Here is a 16,029-nt window from a genome sequence, read left to right on the forward strand (position 1 = left end):
AGCTCTAGTAGACAATGAGCAGTAACCTCAGTTTTATTCAAAGCAGGAAGTTCCTGGTCTGAAAAGTGAAGCTAATGCGGAAGTGCCTTAAACCTGCATTCTATCTACTGGCCAGCAGGGGGCGACTCCACTGGCTGCAAAAAAAAGTCCGATTGAATGGAAGACTATGTGAAAATGACCCTACTTCTCTCTTGATTTATTACCTCAGTAAACTGTTTCCTAACGAGTTAATGGTCTCAATTGCTAGTTTTGAGTCTTCTTCAATACACCATGATGCTCATTTAGTAAATTATGGTCCCATTTAATTTAAATTTGACGATAAAGCAGCGTATAAAGCAGCTACATTGTGATTGACAAGTCGCTACCACGGCGACAATGTTGATTACCTAACATAACCATAGACGGTATAAAAAGATGGACGTCATGACAGCTCCCCAAAAGTGAAGCCGAAACGCCTCGATCGCCCCCTGGTGGCTGGCTGCCATCCCCTCCATGTTAGTGGATGGGACATGAGCCAAACTAAAACATCAAAGTACACGCCAAATAAATTTTTCTCTAAGATGGTTTCTATTATTTCAGGTATTTCTCATTATGCTGATGTTTGCTCAAGTGCTCATTTTTCTTGTAAGTTTGTTTTTAATTATTTATTTGACGATATAGAAAGGGGGTCTGATGTCATGATTGACAGCTGTGACAGCCGCTCTCAAACCTCCGTCAGGCAGTAGGACGGCTGAGCGAGGGGGCGTGTTCCGCGGGCCGTTATCCCGCCGCCCGACTCTACTGCGCACGCTCTGGCTCCAAATGACGGCACACAAGCAAGATGGCAGCTCCCGGAAAGGAGATATTTTGGCTTTATTTTGGCACAGCGGTAGGAAGTGACGCGTCGTCCATATTCATATACTGTCTATGAACGTAACCATGAAGTAACCCCAGGTTCACAGAGTATAGGCGTAGCATGGATGTATAATAAGTGCACTCTTATTATACATCCATGAGGCGTAGCTGTCGTTATTTAAGTGCGTTTTCAGCTTATGAAAGTTCATTGTGACATTTTGGTCGCCTGAAAAGTCTTGTTCAGTGTTTGGTTGTACTAAAAGACCTTCTAAGGAGTCAGATGTTCAGTTTTTCCCGGTAAGTACATTTTGTTTTAATGGTCTTAAGCCCGTAACGTTAGCGTCAGCTCCACCCTCACTTCTGGCTCCAAAAATCCAAGATGGCGACGGTCAAAATTCCAAACTGAGACTTCAAGACACGGATGTATAGAGAGCGACGAATGTAGAAAGTTATCTTTATACATCCATGCTTCACAATGGGAGTCCACAAACCAACGGTTTTATACAGTCTATGGTTTTATTAAATGAGATTTATGACAGAAGAAGTTGGACACAGTTCTGTGGTTAAAAGGCTGGTTTGGGATGATGAGCTGCACATCACAGAGTGAAAGCTGTCTGTCCTCAACTGTCCTGGTGTCCTGCAGGAGAAGCTAGACCTGACCGACGTCTACACGGAGCTGAAGACCGGAGTTGTTCTGATCCGTCTGCTGGAGCTCATCTCCAAAGACACGCTGCCGCCGCCCAGCCGACGAAAGCTGAGGGTTCACTGCCTGGAGAACAACAGCATCGCCATCAGCTTCCTCAAAACCAAGGTAACTTACTCTCAGAGAGTCCAGTCAGCTGTTATCTGCTAACAGTTTATTGAGCTGCAGGTGTGTCAGGGCCAACACCCCGATAACAGTTATCAGACACCTGAAGCTAAATAAACTCCTGATAAAGGAGAAGTCTCTGTATTTAGTAGACTGTATATGGCTCCATCTTGTGTTGACATCTGTGTGTTACATCTTTCTATCTGCTGCTCATGTCTCCTTTTGTTCCTTCAGTTGGATGTTGTTCTCTTCTCTGTACACAATGATGTATGTGCAGAGTTTGTTTTCACATTCATCTGCTGAAGGAGGAAAGTTTCTCTGAGTTCATTTTAAATCTTAGTTTAACACCTGAATGTACCAGCAGCAGGATTTGTGACATCACAAATAGTTTGGAGCCAATCGTGGTCCAGTATTCAACTTACGCTGTTCATATGGACACCTGACTGCTGGTTTAAGACAGAGTTTAAAAATTGTGAACCATCCTTTAAATTTTAGCTTAAAGCTCATTTTCACTGGCAGGTCACAGTTTAAACACACACTAACATAAATATAAGACGATGTCTGGCCGGTTTACTTTTCTCTGTTAAGCTTTTTAGTGGGGTGATGTTCAGAGTCGACTAACCAATCGCTGCTCTGCCTCGTCAGATTCGGGTGGATCTGATTGGTCCAGAGAATGTGGTGGACGGGGACCGGACGCTGATCCTGGGTCTGCTGTGGATCATCATCCTCAGGTTTCAGATCGGACCCATCAACCTGGAAGAGGTCGGGAATCAAACCCGCAACCTGCGCAAATATAAAGATTTTAATTTTACTATTGTCTTTATGTGATTAAAAAACATGTGAGCTGAAATTAAATGAGAAATATAAATTTTATTTAATGAAATGAATCCAACATCATGTTCACCTCTCCTCTTTCTTTCCTCTTATTTTTTGCTTGTCGTCTGTTCCTCCTCTTCTTGTCTTCTTTCCCTCTTTCTGTCTTCTCTTCTTCCCCCCCCTCCCTTCCTCACTCTGTTTTTATCCTGCTCACTTTTCTTTCTTTCCAACCTTTTTGTTTTCTTTTCTGTCCTCGTCTCCTCTCCTGTCTTCTCCTCCTCCTTGTCCTTTCCTTGTCTTCTTTCCTTATTTTTCCACTTCTTTCTGATTCTTTCCTTTCATTTGCTTTCCTGTCCTGCCCTCTTCTTCTCTTTCCTTTTCATTCCTCTTCTTTCCTTTCCTTTCCTTTCCTTTCCTTTCCTTTCCTTTCCTTTCCTTTCCTTTCCTTCCCTCTCTTTTTATTCCTTTTTCTGCTCCTGGTGTCGTCTTTTAATTTTTCCTTTCTTCTGACTTGTTTCTGTTACTTCTTCACCTTCTCTTGCCTCCTCACCCCGTCCCCTCCTGTTTCCTTCCTCCTCCTCTCTGTCAGGCGGGGGGAGGCAGCGTGGCTCATCGCTCGGCGAAGGAGGCTCTGCTGATCTGGTGTCAGAGGAAAACGGCGGGCTACGACGGCGTCAGTGTGCAGGACTTCTCTTCCAGCTGGAGGGACGGACTGGCCTTCAACGCCCTCATCCACGCACACCGGTAACACACACACACACACACACACACACACTTATTCCTCTCCTCCATCCAATCCTCTCCATCCTCTCCATCCTCTGCTTCTCTCTCCTCTCCATCCCAGCCCTGACCTGTTTGACTACCGCCGTCTCCATGGCGACGACCCCAGGCGTAACCTGGAGCACGCCTTCCAGCTGGCGGAGCGGGAGTTCGGCATCATGCAGCTGCTGGAGGTGGAGGACATGGTGGTTCCTCACCCGGACGAGAAGTCCATCATGACCTACGTGTCGCTGTACTACCACTACTTCTCCAAGATGAAGCAGGGACAGACGGTCCAGAAGAGGATTGCCAAGGTCTGAGACACTCCGTTACACCCCTCAGATATTCCTCCACAACACAGTATTACTGCTGCTGTTAGACAGAGCTGAGCAGGGATGTGCAAAACATCACGCTGTGGTTATCATGGGTAAAAATATCAATGATTCAGTGATTCAATTTTCAAAATGAAACACCCCGTGCAGACTCCTGGTCATAGATCAACAATAAACGCAATTAAAACAGACGAATAATGAAACCATTTAACTACGTAGCTTACTTAACCATAGCAGAGGCACAAAAATCAGCTGAGCAAGTTAACAAAATTGGACAGTTTAGTTGCCCTGCTACTGCAGTAATTACAGTAGCCTGAAGGGACTTTATCAGCTTTGACTAGGCTGCTGTAATTACTGTAGTAGGAGTGCAACTGACTTTAAGCAGCGGAAGGCTTCCCCGCAGTGAAGACGCTCCACTTCTGACATGCTCACGCGCCCGGTGGAATCCCGGGGTAAGACGGTTGACTGGAAATCAGTTTAAATGCGGCTCAGATTCTACAAACACTTTCATAGTCTGGAAATTCCTGATCTTTTTATTGATGACATTGATCAGTTGATTTCTGGAGTGCAAGAACTTTTTTTTAGTAAATTTTATCTGCTGGCTGTTGACAGTTAAATTCATTTTTAAAAGGCAAAAATATTAACATAATATAAATAAGACAATATTATAGTGGGCTCTTACAGGCCACTTGTTGCTAAACAGAATCGAACTGCTGATGGTTCACGGTGATGACAGTAATGGAGACGGTACCATCAGAAAGATTCACCGCGGTGTGTAGCTGGTAGTGTACCCACACGTCTCTAGAGCTGAGACGATTAATCAGATAGTTGATTGGCAGAAAATAGACGGTGGCAATGCTGACAATTATTTAATCATTTAAGACATTTTTAAGCAAAAATGCAAAAAAAAAGACAAAATTAGTCACTATTTTCTTACAATTTATAGACTGAAAATGTCATTAATGTGTTATATTTCATATTATATTTCCTGTTTATATATCACATATAAAAAACAAGTTATAATATGCTGCACAGACATATAAGAAGGAGAAACTTAACAACTTAAACCTGCATTAACTGATGTTTTGTCCACTAGTTTTCATCAGAAACACGTGTTTATGTTGAACTTGTTAGCAAACAGTTGCTTATTTCCACATCCAGCAGTTACGGAGCAACATTATCATTCATTTGGAGTCGTGTTTCTGTCCACCTGGTGAATGTAAGTCCAATATTCACTCTCTTTTAGCTTCTGTTTTTACTCTCTACCAACTCCTGAGGGAAATATCTGGCTCTTTAGCTGCTAAATGCTCCACTGTGTTCACCAGCTAGTCTACAGCTAACTGTGTCTGTTTGGTGCTGAGCAGGTAGTGTACAGCAGCTTTTTACAGCTTTTTCTCTAAAAAAATGACGTTATGAGAGCGCTGAGAGTGAACCAAAACAGTAAAGTTGCAGCTGGACAGATAAACAATGAGCTGAAACTCACTATAAAGCTCCGTAAAGCCGAGAGGAGCTGCATGGATGCTTTAAATGTTATTATATTTTGTAATTGGCCAATCCATCCATCTATTTTCTGCTGCTTATCTGGGTCAAGGTCACATTAATTGATTAATTACTTAAGGAATTATTGTTATATAGAGCTGAGAAGTGCTGACAAAATGTCAATACATGTGCTTATTTAATAATTGTAGCCTCCGTTACTCCTGCTGGTTTTCCATCATTCTTTGGTGATAATGAAATCTTGTAATAAAACTAATTTATTAACTATAAAATCAAGTTTTAACACTTCAACAACCCTTTGAAAAGAAAAATGTCCCTGATCCCAAAGTCTAAGATTGAATTTGGTCCACTTTAAGATAGAAATGCACAAACACACGTTTCATTTTAGTCCAAACTGCGGACTGTTCTGCCCCCTGCAGGCCTGAGTGAGAAGTGCAGCATCAGCCTGCTGGTAGTATTTACATTTCCTCATCCAGAGACAGTTCACACAAACAGATGACTGAAGGTCTCTGATGATTGGCTCTTTGCTGTCCATCTGTCGGTCTATACAGTCTAATCCAGCAGCCTCTGCCCTTTCTGTCAATCTATCAATCTGTCAATCAGCTGGATTACTGCTGGATTACACTAACAGGAAGTCACCTGCTCACAGAGCTACAACACACTGCAGGGGACTTTACTTATAACCAAGTTGAAATAACTGCCTGAAAAAAGTGTTTATATTCACGTCATGGACACTTAAACACAGCAACAAGTAACTAAATAATATAATTAATAAATAAATACCCGCACACCCAAAAACAGTAAAGTACAGACACGAAAGCAAACGTAACTAGTAACATAACTTATCTTTTAATCTGAGTAAAGAATAAAACAATATATTATTCAGACACTCACAACACATATTAATTACAGCATTGCATTACATTTATTGAGCATTTAAAATCAGTAAGTGAACACTTGATAGTTTATAACTCATTATAATGTAATAGCAGCTATAGCAGATAGTCGAAATAAAAGTTTTATTTTCATGTCATGGATACAAGAGACGCTGAGAAAAATCCGGTGAAACCTGATGAACTCAACTCTGAAATAAATGCAGCTGCAACAAAAATATAATAAATAAATACTCGCTTAAAGATGGTAAAAAAAAGTCATGAAAGAAAAAGTAACATACAGTATATGTAAAGTATAAAACAACATTCTTCCAACATGTTATATTATATACTGTATATCACACAACAGATATTGATTTTAGCTTTAAATAATCATCACAAATATTTCCTCCAATTTATCATAAGCATATATATAACAGTTGTAAACAGTAATAAATGTAGTTATAAGCAGAGTGTTTATTAATGTGTTTCTCAACAACTATAACTGATAACAACAGATGATGAATGACAACATAGTAAAACACAGTTGTTATAATATAAAATATGTCTTCATAGTAGAAGTTGATGATATATATTGACAAAATTGTACATTAATAAAAACTTAAAAATGCCTTTAAATCTGCATTTAACTACATTATAGTGTGTTTATAAGTGAGTAAAGTTTATTTATGTAACATCTTTCTAGATCAGACGTCACAAAGTGCTTCACAATACAAGATAAAAGAAAAACAAAGCAATAAATATTATATATATTATAAAAAGACAATATAAAAAATGAATCAACAGTTATTAAAAGTTTATATATGACATATATATGCTAAATATGGGGACTTGAGAGAAGTGTTTGAGGGTTCTGCGCAGTATCTTAGCTGTTCCTAGGACTGCACTCTTCTGGACAGAGAATCTGCTGGAGCCACTCTCCCAGTTTGTGGGTCACAGCCCCCCAGTGCTCCCATTACCACTGGCACCGCTGTTGCCTTCACTCCCCACATCTTCTCTAGCTCCTCTTTCAGCCCTCGGTATTTTTCAATCTTCTCGTGTTCCTTCTTCTTGATGTTGCCGTCGCTTGGGATCGCTACGTCTATCAGCACTGTCTTCTTCTGTTGTTTGTCGATCAACACAATGTCCGGTTGGTTAGCCATCACCAGTTTGTCAGTCTGGATCTGGAAGTCCCACAAGATCTTGGCTCAGTCATTCTCAACCACCTTAGGAGGTGTCTTCCATCATGACCATATATGTAGTATTAACAATAGTGAGCTGCACAGTATCGAGGCAGCAGAATAATGCTGAATTTTTCTCTCTGTTTTCCAAATTGTCTCCTCAGATTGTCGGGATGCTGAAGGAACTGGATGACATGAAAGTCCAGTATGACAGAATGGTCTCAGATCTGCTTCACTGGATCAAAACCAAGGTAATAAAAACAACAAACAAGGTCCTGATCTGATGTCATCAGTGAAATAAAGTTTAAACTCATTGATGACTTATGATTGATTGATTGATTGAAGGTGGTGCAGCTGAATGACAGAAGATTCCCAAACTCTCTGAGGGAGATGCAGACGCTGGTTACGGCTTTCAAGACCTACAGAACTGTGGAGAAACCTCCCAAATACCAGGTGAGACGTCACTTATTTATTCAACTTGATTGATCTCCCGGGAGTTCAGGTCTTCTTGTTTTTGAAGCAGAGATGTCAGCGTCTCTCTTTCTCTCTGTTTGTTTCCAGGAGCGTGGGGCGATCGAAGCTCACCTGTTCAGTCTGAAGACTCAGCTGGCAGCCAACAACCAATGGGCTTACAATCCTCCAGAAGGTACGTAATTTAATCAATTACAATCTAACAGAAAAAACATTGTTTGTTTTCCCTCTATGTGATTATAGTCGTGTGTCATTTGTGGGTTTGACTTGTGTAAAATTTAACTTAATAATTATAATGATATGATAATAAACTTTATTTTTTATCGAAGCTTTCATACAAAGGTTGCTCAAAGACAGAGAAGAGCAGACAATTTAAACAACGGTTAAAATATAAAAATACATTTTAAAAAAAGGAAGGAAGTAAAATGATAAACAGTTAAAAAATATTGAATTGACCTCTTACCAGGCATCATATTTTTGTGCACAAGCATGAAAATAATGTACCAAAAATAAGAAGGTTACTGTTCTTCAACCCTTTGGATTACAGTCATAACCCTGGTCTCATTTAAAAGGTAAAATAATGCATCCAAGGCTGGATGTCGCTAAAGTAAAACACTAATAAAACACTAATAATGAATATAGATGAATACATTTGTGTATATATAACAACAACAGCAGTCATCAATATCAAATAAGCCCCCTGAGTCAAATTTAGGATTTGTGATATTGAACTATACAAGTAAAAATTGACTTGACTTGACCGTTTCCACCATCATCATCATCAACATCCTACATGAGAGAGAGAAGTGACTGACACTCCTAAAATTTAAAAAAGAACTTCCAAAACCATCACAATACGCAGCCTGAATGCACACAAATACACAGTTATGAATTAAATATCAAGAAGTTTACACAGAAACATCAGAAAACTGCTAACACATGTACATGAGGACAGCATGAATCAGATGTTTTTAAAAGGCTAATTTTCTATAATCATAGAAAGTTACTTTGGGATCACAGGAAAACTTCTGGTGCCTTCTATAATAACACATTTTCTAACGTTTGTGTGTTTTTGTGAAGGTAAAACTCTCAGCGACATAGAGAAGAGTTGGGTTTTGCTGGAGAGAGCCGAACACGAGCGAGAACGAGCCCTGCAGGAGGCGCTGCTTCGCCTGGAGAACCTGGAGCAGCTCGCCCAGAAGTTTGGAAGAAAGGTAACCACATCAAACACTTGAATAACAGAGGCAGAGATTGTACTTCCTTTCTCCAGAATTCAATCAACTTTGCTCCGGGTTTCCCAGGCCGCCCTGAGGGAGGGGTATCTGGAGGACACGCTGCGTCTGATCCGAAGGCAGGACGTCAGAGGTCTGTCCACGCTGGAGGAAGCTCAGGCCGCCGGCCGGCGTCTGGAGGCCCTGGCCACCGACGCTCTGGCCAGAGAGCCGCGCTTCTCCGCTCTCAGAGACATGGCCAAGACCATCGAAAGAGGAAACTACCACAGCAAACAGCAGGTCATCAGGAGGTGAGAGAACGCCTTCAGAACGAGCCGCTATGACCTCCATGAGCTGGAGAAATGAAGGTGTTGGACCTGGAGGTGTGACCTGGGTTAGAGTTAGTCAGTAGGAACTATAGTAGGCAACTGTAGTAGTTTGAAGATGAAAGATAAATAAATGATAATAATAATATTCTCTTGGGGAGCGGCAGCGTCTCTCTCTTTGCTGATGATACAGTGTGATATTCCACAAATTATTATTATAATTAAGGCTGGGGCTTTTTTTTACTTGAACTGCTTATAAAACCCTGTTCTCTAAGGGTTTACTTGATTATATCTTTTAGTAAGGAGCCTCTCAGATTTCTGATTTACTCCTGTGTTAATCTGCTGTTGATGCAAATGTAACGGGGGACTATATTAGCCTCACAGTTTATAACGCCCCCGTTAAGTTTCCTTTATATCGCTGATAATAGTGACAGCCTGCAGTCTCTGCGTTGTGTTGTGATGATGATGGTGGACTAACTATTTACCATAAATAAAATTATAATCAAAGGAAACTTAACAATACTAATAAATGTTTTCTAACATGCAATCAATAAAACTCTGGCACTTTGAGAAAGGATGGCAGTGGTTGCTGCGCAGTTCTGAATCTGTCTAATCATCTACAATGAGCTCTTTTTAAATCCAAACTTGTTTCAAACGCAACTAAATGTATGTTGAAGATATTTTTAAAATCACAGTACTGAGTGTGTGTGCTATAAATACTGGTATATATTTGTGTGTTTATGTGTGTTTTGTGTATTTAAGGGAGGAGAGTATCAGCCATCGATGGAAAGATGTGCTGCATCAGCTGCAGGAGCAGAGGGGGCTGCTGGGAAATGTAGTCGAAACTCTCAGCATCCTCCGAGACATTGAGCTTGTCTCCCAGGAACTGAAGGAACTACAGGTGAGTTTACACCTGTGTGTTTACACTGATAACACGTTCAGATCTGTGCGGAGCGATGATGAGGAGACTGTAACCTTCCTCACATTTCCCACATGGTTTTCCATTGTTTGAGCTTTGACTGTTGCTCTTTTAATGACGTCATCTCGTTGTTTCTCCTCTTCTTCTGTAACAGTTTAATGGCACCGACTGGAGAATTAGCGCCACCTGCTGTTTATCTGCCAATATTCACACAACAGTAGTGGATGGAAACAAACATATTCACTATTCACTATTTTCTTTTGACGATTTTCTTGAAGTTTGGTTAAAATTTACGCTACATGTGAATGGAAACCTGGCTAATGTCCACAAAAAAAGGGGAAATGGTATTAAAATGCATTCTATGTGGTATTAAAAAGGTCTGAAATTTAACCCTGGACCCTGCAGAGACACTCCTAAGGTTATGATACATGTGTCCCCCCCCGTCTCCAGTCCCAGGCCGGTGCTTCTGAGCTGGGGAAACAGCTGGCCGAGGTGGCGTCTCTCCTCCAGAAACAGGATCTCCTGGAAGCTCAGATCTCAGCTCACGGTGAAACGATCAACACCATCAGCAGCACCGCGCTGAAGGTACGGTATTTATTAATGATTGTCCCACAGGGGAATTTAAGATGTACATCATCATCACTCTCTCTCTCTCTCTCTCTCTCTCTCTCTCTCTCTCTCTCTCTCTCTCTCTCTCTTTCTGTCCTCTTTCAGGGAAAAGTGAGGGACGGTCAGCAGATTCAGAGCAGAGTGAGAGCTCTCGACGCTCAGTACAAATCTCTGGTGTCCCTCAGCAGCAACAGGTGTGCTTCTGTTTTCACCTTTTTATAGCTGCTGATTGAAGTTATTTACCAAACAACAGATATGAATATATAACTCCTTTACACCTCCATCTTTCTCCTCCCCATCTTTCTTTCCATTTTTTAACTCTTAACTCCCTCTCTACTTTACCACTACTTCTCCTTTCATCGTCTCCTCCTCCATTTCTCTTCTTTTATCATCTTTGTTTCTCTGTCTTACTTCCTCTTTCTCCTTGTCACTGTCTCTCTAACTCCCCCTCTCTTTCTTTCTTTGTTGTGCTCTTCTTCTTATCTCCTTCTTCTCCTTCTCCGTCACTCTCACTCCTTCTCTTTACTGTTCTCTCTCTCTCCTCTCCTCTCCTCTCCCGTTTCTTCTTCTCCTCTCCTCGTTTCTCCTGTTTCTTCTTCTCCTCTCCTCTCCTCTCCTGTTTCTTCCTCTCATCTCCTCTCCTGTTTCTTCTTCTCCTCTCCTGTTTCTTCTTCTCCTCTCCTCTCCTGTTTCTTCTTCTCCTCTCCTCTCCTGTTTCTTCCTCTCATCTCCTCTCCTGTTTCTTCTTCTCCTCTCCTCTCCTGTTTCTTCTTCTCCTCTCCTCTCCTGTTTCTTCTTCTCCTCTCCTCTCCTCTCCTCTCCTCTCCTCTCCTCTCCTCTCCTCTCCTGTTTCTTCTTCTCCTCTCCTCTCCTCTCCTCTCCTCTCCTCTCCTCTCATCTCCTGTTTCTTCTTCTCCTCTCTCAGGAGGAGACAGCTGGAGTCTCAGTTGAGGCTGTTTGAGTTCTTCCATGACTGTGAGGAGTTGGAGGCCTGGCTGTATGAACGCTGGCTGAGGCTGCAGACGGCCGGACTCGGACGAGACCTCAACCACATCCAGCTGGCTCAACACAAACACAAGGTGAACCTCACAAGTACACAAACTCGCACACATGCAGATTACTGTAAAAATCTGTAAAAATCTGTGGAAAAAAAAAAAAAAAAGTTAATTAATGAATTTGATTACAGGCGCTGGAGGCGGAGCTCCAGGCCCAGGAGTCTCTGTACCAGGGAGTTCTGGGTCGAGGTCAAGATCTGCTGTCGAAACAGAGTCAGGTCGACCAGCGAGCCGTCAACAAGTGGATCAGAACCCTGAAGAAGCAGTGGAGCCACCTGACCGAGCAGGTGACGGGACGCCGCGACAGACTGCAGGCTGCTGCCGCCATCAAACAGGTAAACAAAGAGACAATATCAAACCGGTAAACAATATCAAACATGTAAACAAGGACAAATGCCAGGTACAAGGAGACCCTTAAAGAGCAACAAAACAGGAAGGAAAGAGGAACCAAACAGGAACCAAAGAAGAAGAAACAAACAGGTCTTTCTGATAATACAGTGAATTTTATTTTGTTTCTTCGTGCCAGTCAATACTTAATATTAACTGTGATTTACTGTAATTAAAACCTTGTTGACTATAGTTCCTTTAATACTTTACTACAGTAACAATACAGTAACTGCAGTTTAATTAGAAAATTAAAGCATTAGGATCAATAGCTTATCATTGTAGCTAAGCTATTGATCCCAACTTCTTCTTTGACAGAAAAACAAAAAGTTTAGTGTTTCAGTTCCTTTCGGAAATATTCTTCAAAATAAACACATTCATCAGAACTTCCTTTGGCTCAGTGAGGATTTATTCTGTCATGTTTTATTAGGAAAGTGTCTTCAATGATTATAGTGATGTTTTCTCCATGTTTTTTTCCATAAATCACAACCACACTCTTAGTTTGAGACAGTTTAGACGACTGGGTAACTACGTTTCCTCTCCCAGTACTTCGCAGATGTGGTGGAGGCCAACTCCTGGCTGGGTGACAGGAAGCCGCTGCTGACCAGCGAGGATCATGGGAAGAATGAGTCGAGCACGGCGGCGCTTCTGCAGCGCCACCTGCGGTTGGAGAAAGAGATGGCGGCTTACGCCTCCGAGATAAAGAGACTGTCGGAGCAGGCGAGGAGCGCGGCGCAGCTAACAGCTCTGACTGTGAGTACAGACTTTACATCCTGTTTATTCTGACTTTATCAAGACGTCATCAGGGATCTTTAATATCCAGTATGAACAGGAGGAACGATTACAGCGAGGAAAACCTCTTTCAATGTTCATATGGACACCTGACTGCTGGTTTATGACACACTGGAAACACTATGAATCCGTATTTTAAGGTTTAAAGTCACATGTTTGTTTCTTCTTTTGAAACTATTTGAGCGATAACAAAAATCAGACTCGGCTGTTGTTTCCTCTTCCTGTGTAGGCGGAGCCTCAGCAGAGTATTATGATCCAGTACAGCGACTCATCTGGAGAGGAGGAGGGGCCAGGAGCGGTGACATCGCCACCCAGCGCCAGGGGTGGGAGGGGCCTTGTGAGCCCTCCCCCCAAGAGTGACGAGAAGAAGGCCAAGATCCGCTTCAGATACAGCCGAGGTACTAACGGAGGTCTGCTCTGTGTCACTTTGATGCAGCAGCGGAGGATGATGGGAAATACTGCAGCTGTGTTCAAAGGCTGATTTGTCTTCAGTGTCTCCTTGTTTCCTTCACTTGCATCTTATCTTCACGTCGTAGTCCCTCCCACGTAAGACGCGAGGGAAATTTAGGACATATGGTTTTAGTGAGATGAGGCGCCCTTTCCTCTGAAGCGACGCCACGTCTTTCGAAGCCTTTGAGTTTGTATTTGATGATCTGTCTGTCTTGTTACTGCATATGGAGAACAGAGCAGGTCGCTGAAAATTTATGTCTATCTAACAAAAACTCAATTTATGACATTATACCTGCAACAATTATTTGATTAATCGATTAGTTGATTGACAAAAATGCTGAATATTCGCTGGTTCAAGGCTCTTGAATGCTAGAATTTGTTGCTTTACTTAGTTTTACATGATTGTAAATGTTATTATTTTGGGGTTTTTGACTGTTGGACAAAATAATAAATAACATCCAGGATATTATAATGATAATGTTTTATAGACCATGTGATCGGTTAATCGAGACAATAATCTGCAGATTGATCGATAATGAAAATGATCCTTATTTTGGATCCTACATGATATTTCCTTTGATGTGTTTGCTCAGTTTTTAATGGATTTAGACAATTTATCGATTGAGAATGTTGAAATTTGTTTAGTTCAGTAAGAGAGTTTAGTGTCCAGAACTACTTTAACCTCAGGTAGAGAAAATGTCAAATGGAGAAAATATATAATATCAGGAAAATCCTTAAAATGTGAAATGTTAATTGTGATATTTAACTGATTTCAGGTCAGTTTCCATGGGATCGTCATGAGATTGTAACGATCATCAGCACTGACCTGGACAGCGACCAAGTTCAGGCCAGAGACAGCCGAGGAAACCAGCAGCTCATCCCCAAGACCTTCCTGACCCTGCTGCCAGCCACCGCACCATCAGTAATCAATAACCTTTGGATTAGATCAATGATCCATACATCTTTAAATTCAAAAGTCATTTTAGATCAATAATAAATCTAATTACTAAAACAACCCCCCATTTAGACTCCTCCCACTCCGCCTGCCTCAACCAATGGCGTGCCAGAAAGCCCGAGCAGGAAGGTGAGTCGCCCGAGGCGACGCCGCTCGATGCGTCACAGCATGACTGAGATCCAGACAACATCGCCGCCGGACCCGCAGTACCAGCGGGACACTGTGGAGAACACGCAGGCCAGCCTGGACCAGGACTTCAACTCCCTGTACAACCTGGTGAAGGTGAGATGGGCAGCATGGGAAATGTAGTCTGATAATACTGGAGTCTGTGTGATGATGAAGATGGACTTCAACCAGCTTCTATAACAAATAAACATGTTCTGTCTGAGATTCATGTCAGGTTTGTGTTTGTAGTCGAAGACGAGGAGTCTGGAGGAGACGCTGCGTCTTCATCGATTCTACAACAGCTGTCAGGAGTTCGAGTCGTGGATGGAGGACAAGGAGAACATCCTGAACACCTTCAGCACCGACGCAGACAACCTGGGAGTAGTGCAGGCCAAATACGAGGTGAAAACTTCACCCAGTTATTGATATTAGATTTATATATGATGCTTACGTTATGGGACGTTCTTTGTTTTGTTTTATTTATGTTATATGATGAAATTAGTTTGTATCATTGAGAACAAAGCGCATTCATGGATTAAATATGTTAACAAATAAAAATGATATAAAAAAGAAAACTTCATCTAACATGATACATGAAAAACTTCATGTATTAAAGTCTGAAAAACTGAAATTAAACATTTTTTTGTCCACTACAGCAACATATCTGCTCTGTACATATCTTGTCCTATATTCTCCTTTGAGAAAAATTTTCCCAAATGGGAGAATTTTATATTTTTTGGTTCGATGAACATACCTAGTTTTCCATTAATTACACAAAATACCGTTTGTTATCCGTCTGTTTTGCTGGAGTCCTTATTTCCATCCAGCAAATCAAATCTTTGCGTAGAGCGATAACGTGTTGTTCTATAACAGGCAGAGCAGACGGTTACACTGAGCCTGATTGCATCCTGCTACACAGCACAAGATCCACAGACTCTGAACAACAACCCACGTTAGCTTTCCTGCTAAAGTCTCCTTCTTATCTAACTTACGAACATGAACACTTGTAAAAGTCTCTTCGGACGTGTTAGATGCAGGTTTGGTCTTCAAAATCCCTGTTTGCGACACGCTGTCTGTCCGTGACTTGTAGCTGCAGCAGTTGGTTTACTTTACTGTTTCCATTCATGTGATGTATCGCCGGTAGCCTGCCAGCTGCTGTCAATCAAACACAGACACCAACACGCCCCCCAGCTGCTGTCAAACACAGAAACCGACACGCCCCCCCAGCTGCTGTCAATCAAACACAGACACTTACACATCCCCCAGCCAGCTAAGACAAAAAGGAACATGTCTGTAATTTTCAAAAAGACCTTTTTTCTTCATTTTTAATGATAAAAATAATGCAAAAAAGGCTAAATGTGATTTCAGTTGGACTTTAAGCTACAGTATTATTGTAGAAGTATACATGAGAAACAGCAGTGTAGTAAAAGACATTTCCATCAGCCTCAACTGTACTTTGTGTTTAGTGCTACTTTGCATGTTAGTAGATGTTAACATGCGAAAATGAAATACTGAGATTAAAGTTAAAAACATTCCTTTGTTTTCCTTCAGCTGGATGTTGTTCTCTTCTCTGTGCAGAATGATGAATGTGCA

At 41.6% G+C, this 16,029-nt stretch overlaps 1 protein-coding gene across 1 annotated transcript in view; it reads left to right on the forward strand.

The window, feature by feature from the left end:
• Window positions 1–16,029, forward strand: part of sptbn5 (spectrin, beta, non-erythrocytic 5) — a 64,134-nt gene that overhangs the window by 9,026 nt on the left and 39,079 nt on the right. The window contains exons 3-21 of the mRNA XM_044374071.1: window positions 1,478–1,645; window positions 2,288–2,404; window positions 3,048–3,202; window positions 3,303–3,531; window positions 7,264–7,350; window positions 7,445–7,552; window positions 7,661–7,745; window positions 8,651–8,784; window positions 8,872–9,092; window positions 9,870–10,008; window positions 10,477–10,611; window positions 10,741–10,829; window positions 11,561–11,714; window positions 11,822–12,025; window positions 12,621–12,827; window positions 13,096–13,264; window positions 14,093–14,238; window positions 14,344–14,553; window positions 14,686–14,838. Coding sequence (XP_044230006.1) covers window positions 1,478–1,645; window positions 2,288–2,404; window positions 3,048–3,202; window positions 3,303–3,531; window positions 7,264–7,350; window positions 7,445–7,552; window positions 7,661–7,745; window positions 8,651–8,784; window positions 8,872–9,092; window positions 9,870–10,008; window positions 10,477–10,611; window positions 10,741–10,829; window positions 11,561–11,714; window positions 11,822–12,025; window positions 12,621–12,827; window positions 13,096–13,264; window positions 14,093–14,238; window positions 14,344–14,553; window positions 14,686–14,838 — 2,910 coding nt within the window. The remainder of the gene's footprint in view (window positions 1–1,477; window positions 1,646–2,287; window positions 2,405–3,047; window positions 3,203–3,302; window positions 3,532–7,263; window positions 7,351–7,444; window positions 7,553–7,660; window positions 7,746–8,650; window positions 8,785–8,871; window positions 9,093–9,869; window positions 10,009–10,476; window positions 10,612–10,740; window positions 10,830–11,560; window positions 11,715–11,821; window positions 12,026–12,620; window positions 12,828–13,095; window positions 13,265–14,092; window positions 14,239–14,343; window positions 14,554–14,685; window positions 14,839–16,029) is intronic.

This window comes from Thunnus albacares, chromosome 15 (genome assembly GCF_914725855.1).
Source record: "Thunnus albacares chromosome 15, fThuAlb1.1, whole genome shotgun sequence".
Taxonomy (NCBI): domain Eukaryota; kingdom Metazoa; phylum Chordata; class Actinopteri; order Scombriformes; family Scombridae; genus Thunnus; species Thunnus albacares.